The sequence below is a fragment of the Aegilops tauschii genome, chromosome 6 (genome assembly GCF_002575655.3).
Source record: "Aegilops tauschii subsp. strangulata cultivar AL8/78 chromosome 6, Aet v6.0, whole genome shotgun sequence".
NCBI classification, from domain to species: Eukaryota; Viridiplantae; Streptophyta; class Magnoliopsida; order Poales; family Poaceae; genus Aegilops; species Aegilops tauschii.
The window spans coordinates 12,869,568-12,878,189 of NC_053040.3; the positions used below are offsets into that span (position 1 = coordinate 12,869,568).

The 8,622-nt window shown below is 42.3% G+C and overlaps 1 protein-coding gene across 1 annotated transcript; it reads right to left on the bottom strand.

The window, feature by feature from the left end:
• Positions 1-4,140: 4,140 nt before the first annotated feature.
• On the bottom strand, positions 4,141-6,418 carry LOC120967292 (uncharacterized). Its single transcript, XM_040393898.2, has 2 exons — positions 5,325-6,418; positions 4,141-4,370 (listed from the first exon to the last, which is right to left on the bottom strand). The coding sequence occupies exons 1-2, from the start codon at positions 5,888-5,890 to the stop codon at positions 4,358-4,360; spliced, it is 579 nt and encodes a 192-aa protein (XP_040249832.2). The 5' UTR covers positions 5,891-6,418; the 3' UTR covers positions 4,141-4,357.
• Positions 6,419-8,622: the final 2,204 nt, after the last annotated feature.

Consider the following 8,622-nt stretch of genomic DNA (forward strand, 5'->3'; position numbering starts at 1 on the left):
CAGAAAAGTATGAGATTGGTCCATGCTAATGTTGACGTTGCAAAGCACTATCATTAACTGTGAGACACCATCATTAAAGCGCACTTCGCTGCATCGGTTATGTGTAGTACTGCTTGCACCATTTGGAAAGCTTGGGCTCCTCTAAAATGCAAACTCTTTCTTTGGCTGGTTGTCATGGGGTGTGTCTGGACAGCGGCCATCTCGCAAAGCGTGATTTCGCTCATAATGATGCATGCTCTTTCTGCAGTATTTCGCAAGAATCGGCACATCATCTCTTCATGGGTTACAGTGTAGTGACCATCATTTGGATTTCAGTGCTTCTTTGGACAAATCTGAGCAAGGCTATCCCTCAAAATGCTCGTGCTCTCCGGGATTCGTGGCAACAGGCCAGAAATAAAGTCCATGAATCCGGAATTCGTTGAACACTATGGTACCATTAATTATCTGGTGCATATGGACGGAAAGAAATAGCAGGATCTTTTTAAATTCCCACATGCTGCTTCAAGGATTCATTGATCAAATTAAGACTGATGCGGTGCAATGGGTAGAAGCAAGTCTAGGTCATTTTGTATTACATTAGTTGGCTCTGTTGTGGTTTTAGGCAGTTTGGTGGTCAAGGTTTTGGGGTCATTTTGTTTTCATGAGTATAGGTTGTTCTTGTTGTAACTCCGTTGGTTGTTGGTCGGGTATTTCTCCCTCTCTTTAATATAATACAAGAAGTCGTCATGCATGGTTCGAAAGTAAAACACTCATAAAGAATGTCATATCAATCGTGCTATGCAACTCTATCCTTCTATATATATACAATCCATTTTTTCTCGTGAATGTCATATCAATTGTCTTCAAATGATATCTTGTCAACTTAGCTATACAATGAGATTTTGGAGGAAACTAAATGCACATATGATAAAAAACTGTGACAAAAGCAACTTAGGCTCATTGTGGGAGAGGATGTCATAGCGTCATCGTCTGCAAAGGATGGCATTGGTATTACAAGCACCTTCTTAGTGATACTCTTCCGGCAAATGCATAATCTCATTGATAGTGCGGAGTGAGGAGCCGCATACACTGTGTGGCCTTGTTCCTTCTGAAATGCGGCGGATGCAGTATATGATGCCGATGACCTTCTTGTATGACATGAAGGTTGAATTGGAAGGAAATACAAGCACATCTCCTCTTTCTGACTTATTTGATAATGTCATTCAAGGTAGCTTCAACAAAATGAATGATGTCCAAAGTAGGCTAGATATAACTTTACATTGGCCGCGTGCAACATCTGGAATCCATCATTGCGCGGTTTGATCCGTCATGTGCCTGCCCTAGAATGATAGGTTCCAGAAACAAATGCCAATGAAGGATGCACGGCCATGGTAGTTGGGCTCAAGTTGTTTGATGCCAATTTTTGGCAAGCCAACATTTTTTTGAAAAAAAGTGGAGACTCAAAAATGAAGCATCAAGTGGATACAAAATAATGAGCACACACCTGATGTTTGCATAGTTAGGATGCACACAACCAACGAAAAGGGACACACACAACTAAACACGCCGGCTAAATAGCAAAGTCATACAAGATCAAAGCTATTCCTTAGCATAGAAAAAGGAAAAAGAATGATGCAAGCAAAGGAGCGACTGATAAACTACATCGACAATCATATCCGCACCAATCATCTCTTCAGTAATAACACCTCCAATAAGGGAACTATGCTCAAGTGCCGCCGCCGCCCGGATCAAACCATGCAGGAAAGGCTAGATTATAGGTTTTCACCCTAAAGAACAAATCTGAGCATATTATAACAGTGCCTTTACCAAGGTCACGATGCAAAAACATCACCATTACCAGGTATAACCAACTCGGGCCATACCTAGGATATTCACCTAGGATCTCAAGAAGCACCACCAATTTGAAGTCAATCATGTGTTCTCACCATTAATTTTCCACAATACCAGCTACTACATGTGTTGGGGTAGGATTCCCACCACACGACTGCACCACCATACCCCCTGGCATCAAATCACCGTCCATACATTGCATCACACCGTTGAAGGCAAATTGGCCGAAGTGAGAGCCGCAAAAAAAATGGAGCCTTCCTCCTGCATCCTGCAACCTCATCAGTACATGTCATCGGCCGGTGTCACCAGGCCAAATCTGAAGGATAGAAATCCTCCCAAATGAAACACCTTGATCGAGATGTTCGCCAATATTATCGGATGCGAGCACTAGCAAGAACGGAAGCGACCATCGGAGTTATGCCCCATCCACAATGGCCCCGATCGGCCCAGATCTCGATCCCGTGCCACAGCATAGAAGCACGAGATCCCCAACTAGCACATCAAGCAGGAAGTGGGCCGCATCGCGTCGAGAGGGAGCATCGGATGACCAAAGGGCAGCAGTCGCGACGGATATTGACGGGGATGGGGGCATGGAGGACGTGCGATGACGGCAAGCAGCTGAGAAGCCCTGCTGCCACTTTCCCCAGAGCCAACGTGGGCTTCTCGGGTGGCTCTTCTAGTGGCGACATGATGGTATGACGGGGGTGGGAGGGGAGGGGGAGTTTGTGGTGATGGTGGCTGGGGGGCACCTGCCAGAGCTACCAAATGGATGTGACTCGGGGGTGTGCTCCGTTTTTTTAGGACTAGGGCAACAGGTCAACGTTTGACAAAGCCGGAAGTTGTCAAAATTGGTAATTTATTGGAGATTGGAAAGAATCAATTGATAGCTCACCAAATGGTGGCCTTTTTTAAGAATCGTCAACTATTGCAATGCCACATCAAACCAATTAGCCTCTGAGTGTCTCCAGGCACACCACCTGGTAGAAATTTTATTTGGGCATTTAAAATAAGTCCAAATAAACAAATACATCCTACTTTTGTAATACCATTGTGCATTGTTAATTTTCGCTCAGAAATGAAATGTACTTTCTTGTGCATGGGGGGGGGGGGGGGGGATTGTGGTGCAGATTGCCAATCTTTATCATGTCCACATTTTTTTGCACGGACCACTTGCTTTTTTCGAGAGCTTATATTGAATAGAAATGTGGTTTAAAGAAAAGATGCATTTCTTAATAAACAAGTATTTCCTTTTAAGAACCAACCAACATGCCATTGTCCAACCTCTCACGGTAGTTCACACTTCACACCAATTATCACTCAATAACAGCAGCCATCACACCTTCGACATGTGAGTCCTCAGTTACTACAAGATGGTGTGAGGTAGTACTGAAAAATAATATGTAGCTTCAGATCACCATTTCTTGGCCATGAGTGTTTCTCTTCGTCTTGCTCCTGTGTGCAAGAAAGGGCCAGGCTATAGTACCGTATTTAGTTTTCCCTCTGTTGATGTTCTAGTCTCATGAATTGCTCTTGGTGCAGAGTTTTGTGCGTTGCGAAAGGTTCAAATTTCTCACTGTGCTCATGTTATTTTGTGCTAGACTAGTTTGTGGCTGTTCATGTTGATTGGGTGATGCTCGTGCCATCCCAGCCTCTGATTGTTGCATGTTTTTACAGATAATTATTTCTTTCGACAGTTAACTTTTCCTATAAGGGAGTGTTAATTTCAGCCCCTCTTGCTATTTCCCTTTCCTCAATGAAAAAAAAAACTTAACATTCCTGGTTTCTCTCCTTAGATATCTTGCATTTCTTATTTCTGCTAGCTTTCAGTGTGTATCTGTGAGACTGATTTTCTTTTTGTGGATTGTTGTTAGGTCGCATTACTTGTGTGGCAGCCTCTGTCTCTAGGACAACATGTTAGCTTGTAGCCCTGCAATTGTTCAGATCAGTATTAATTCCCTAGCTACTTTTCTGAACATCAATGTTTTTAGACAATAACTTTGTAAATGCCCTATGACATAGAAACCTCTATTTCCATTAGTATAATGTAAAATAGATAAGCACACATAGTCCAATCCCCAATTCGGTTATATTATTTATTAGGAAATAAGTTTGCCTTTTTTGTCAACTAAAATTCATGAAATGAACATGCATGTGAAACTAAATTCTGAACTTCTATGTGTCCTTCATGAAATATTCTGGATGGTCCAAATGAAAAGTGTGTTCTTATGCTTCCGTTCTGCTACTATCCTCTTCATTATCTTAGCAGTAAGACATGGGATAAATTGTTACTTTTCATCACAAGTAAATAAATAAGGAAAATGTCAATGGATCGCATAAAAGAGATTCAATTTTGTTTCTGTCCAACCACTATCAGTTTATCTCAATCCAGTTTATAATAAACCACATCCAAGACAAAAGAAACAAATTCTAGCACCGAAGCTTTCTTAAACATTCACCGGAGCAAAATTGACATATATCATGCTTTTTTTTTCTGTTCTATGTATGCTCCCACGACTCCTCCATGCCCTCAGAGTTCAGACCTGTAATTATTATAAGGAATGGGTCAAAGTGCAGTAAGGATAAGGACATACTGAGTTTGCACAAGAAGATGATTCTAAAGGCCGATGTAAAACCGGATACTATTTGTGACATTAATTCTGGTGTGTTCCACAGCTGCACACCAATGCTAGCATCTTTATTAAAAAAAAGGGCAATGCCAGAGAAGAAAGGTATAAGAACAAGGTAATGCAATATTAACTAGGGCAGCAGCCCAAAAGATTAGTCCAAACAGATAAATATCTCAACATCATGGTGACAGCCTTATTATGCTTCCCCTTCATCAAATATTTCCTACATTCTTTCCAGAAGATAGTTTAAACCAATTTTTGCAAAAGAATGCTCATTGCTGGGGATGGGAGAGTACAGACAAAACCATGATATATTTTTATTTGTGTTTTCTTCCTCGTTGTATACGCTAGCATAACTTCTATTTGTTTCAAACATCGTGATACGAACCATAAGATAACTCATGGTCATATTGCTTTGCGTCTAAATATGTCTGAAGATCAACGAGCACAACCTAAAACATAGTATATGATATCCTTTATACTATTCATATTCCCATCAGCCGTGAAGGTAACCTATTCAATTTGATGCTCTGCACAAAGACACCAGTTGCAGGCCTGCAACTAAATCTTGTTTTAAGAAAATTCGGACAAAAGATAACATGTATGGAAATGCATCTCACAAAAGTTATTTTAGCATTTCTGCGACTAAAATTGTAAGTTGTAACCACACAGTAGAACGTTTTGCATCATTATTTTACAAATTTCTGTTTATGAAGAGCATGCGCTCAAGCAGTACAATTTAAAAAAAATGCTTTGCCAATATACAAAATTCTATTTGTGTAGGGTCTCAGTAATAAACAGTGAAACTTCGAAAAGGACAATGCAATGGAAATATGCAAGCATGCTAATATTGAGAACAGAACATACCAATTGGTAAGGTTTTCAAATTCATCGGTAGTTAGCCAATCAAGCATTTCATCTGTTACTATTGCTCCTCCACCTGATGTACCAGCTGTTTCAAAACTAGTGTTCTCCCAGTTGAAAACTTCACTGCCGAGGCCATGAGGCTGCACTGCACCGGTCTGACCAGCAGGACCATCTCCATCCTTGGCCGTCTCCCCAATTGCAGCATTCTGCATTCCTTGTGGCATGTCCATGGTTGCAGCATTCTGAATTCCATGGATCATATCCATGGCTGCAACATTCTGAATTCCATGGGTCATGTCGATAGTTGCCGTATTTTCCATCACGTCCTTCTCACCCTGATACCTTATAAGAGGGTCAGTACCATCATCCTGAGGCCAAAGCGACATAGATATCCCTCCATTTCTGCAGTCATAGCTGAGTTGATATAACCATGGGACAAGCTCTTGTTGCCTTACATGGTTTGGATTATCCATGGCATGCACCGTGTTACTTGAAAATAAATTAGAAGTGGGCATTGTCTGCTGTACTGGTTGTGCTAGGTTGGACGGCAGTGATGCACTTGACATGATCCCATCTGTTAGAACTCCACCATGACCACCATTACCATCAGTATAACATAACCATAACCATTATGATTAATGTCACAATAACTATTAGTGTTGCCACTACCATACCGATAACCATAACCATTAGCATTGCCATTACTAGTACTAGATGTTGGTCCCCTAATAGCAGCTCCACCAAGACCTGGTGTGCTGCTCCCATTTCTATGAACACCCAAACCAACTGGTGAGGCACTACCACTGCTTAGTTGGTTAAGATTTCTAGCTCCCTGAGACCTCATATTGAACCTGGAACTTCCCTCACTATCTTGAGATGTTGAATAGTTCTTCAAAGAGTTGGTGGGCATAGTTAATAGCTGATCAATTAGGCAATCCGTTTTGCACTTCTGAAATTTCAAATATGGTGGAAACATCAATAAGTATGTGCTTGGGTAGTGCGGTAACATTTCTTATGAGGGAAGCTTAGTTTCAGAAGGAAGGAACATCAACTAGAAAGTTAAAATCATACCTGAAGATGGCTGCTGACTTGATCGATAGTTGCACTTACACCGTCATGCTCCAGAAGTTCTCTTATAATGTTTTGAGTATTGTCTGCATTAGAAAAAGAAAGTATGCCAGTCGGGTACAGCTTAGAGTTGGAAAAGTCAATATGCATCCATATATACTCCCTCCGTTCCAAATTACTCGTCGTGGTTTTAGTTCAAATTTGTTTTAGTTCAAATTTGAACTAACACCACGACGAGTAATTTGGAACGGAGGGAGTACAATTTATTAGTTTCAGGCCTAACATGCTTAACTCGCCCTAACACCTTGGCTGCACATCCATGTTAATTGTAAAAGGAAATCATCTAAATGATCAGAAGCATGACAACAAATATTAGTTATGTCGAACGCATGCACGGAATTTTGTTATACTAAACTAAAAATATTAAAATGGTAGAAAACATTTCTGTTCATAGAACCACAGTATCATTTCAAGAATATTCTAATTACGTGATGTAGAGGTAAATATGCATTTAACTTGTTATTATATAGTTACTGCATGCATTATGTTCATGATGGTAGAGAGCATATCTGAGGATGGCCTTGTCAAATGACCAAGATAGTGTAAACCGTGTATCCCAACTCGCGTATCGCCTACCTCGGCCGACTGGGAGACTCACACCACCGGCACTTAGATCTCCCATCGCTGCTCCCTTCGTCTGCCGTTACAGCCGGCCTCTGCCGCAGTGGGAGTGGGCTCGTGCCGAAGGCTGCGGGAGGCTGTTGCTGGTGGTGAATGCGGCCGACTAGTGGGTTGTGCAATCATTAGATCTGGCCAATGGGCCCCTCGATTCTGGCTAGTGCTGAGCACTGTTTTAAATAGCCCGCTATAGCTCCGCTATAGGAGCTATAGCACGCTATAGCATTTACAGAAGGTCTTGCGCTAAGAGACTTTGATCCAAACAAATGAACAAACATTTTAAATAGCTCGCTATAGCTTCGCTATAGCACGCTATAGCATTTAGAAAAGGTCCGCCGCTAAGGAGCTTAGCGCGCTATTTAAAACTATGGTGGTGAGCATGGTAGCCCTCCTATGCTTCTGGTAGGTTCCTTCTGGCTGACGATGCACGGACCTGGCCCGCCCCGGCGTGGTCTAGAATCCTCCTGATTCGGGCTTGGTGTGTGTCCTTCCGGCACTTGGCAACTTGCCCCCATTCTTCCGCAGTAGGGGTTCGGGCTACCTTGCAGTGGGCATGGTGGTTGCGCGCGGAAGTCGTGGTAATAGAGAGCCGGTGAGGTCACGCGTTCTGGTACTACCAGACTTGATGACGGGCTGGTTCACTTAGGGAGCAACATATGTTGTCCCGGGCGAAAGTCTTGTGTCGTCTTCGTCAACACTGATTATGTCGACGCCTAGGACGGCGTATTCCTTCTTGAAGGCATCTGCGTGGATCTTGCACACCTTGCCCACCTGTGTGCTCTCCATACGAAAGTCTCAGATCCAGCATCTGGACTGGATGACGACAATGTCCTCGACGTTGTAACCTCTTTCGAGGCGTCATCTTCGAGTCACTGATCACCTTGCTTGTTTGACATCTTGGTTAGTGTAGGTTGGATGGTTTGATGTGTGTGGCTGCAATTAGCGGTAGCTGGTATGGGTTGTGGTGCTTGCTCCTAGTCTTTTCTTACTCTGGTGTTCATCTACCGAGGTGTGCACATTGGCCTTACTGTTTGACCAAGTCTACGAAGGCCCTAATGCTTTCATCTGAATCTTAGTTAGTGACATCATGATTCACCCTTGACCCCCTTGCTCCCTATAAACACCCCTCCTCCTCCTTGTGTGAGTCTTTGGGTGGCAACCAGATGACAAGCCTCTGCCTTGCTTAGTCGGATGAAAATGGAAGCTAAATTCCTCCTCCATGTTGGCGGTGTCGATGAGATTTGTGTCTGTAGGCGGAAACTCATTCCATCCTTGTAGCTCTCATGTTGTTTCTTTTTTTTCCTATGTGGTATGTTATCACCTCATCCTGTATTCTCTTGTAATTTCCCGGCTCTACCATTTCTTCTTAATGAATGATTCATCAAAAAGGACCAAGATATATAAGCAATGAATTTATTGTGTAATGAATAGACTTGTAAATGCAAGAGTTATACATGGGGCAACTAGAAAGAATACCCTTGTGAAATACGAGATATACTTTATCTTACATTTATATGAGGCATAATTGAAGTGCCAAACTATCATACGTAAT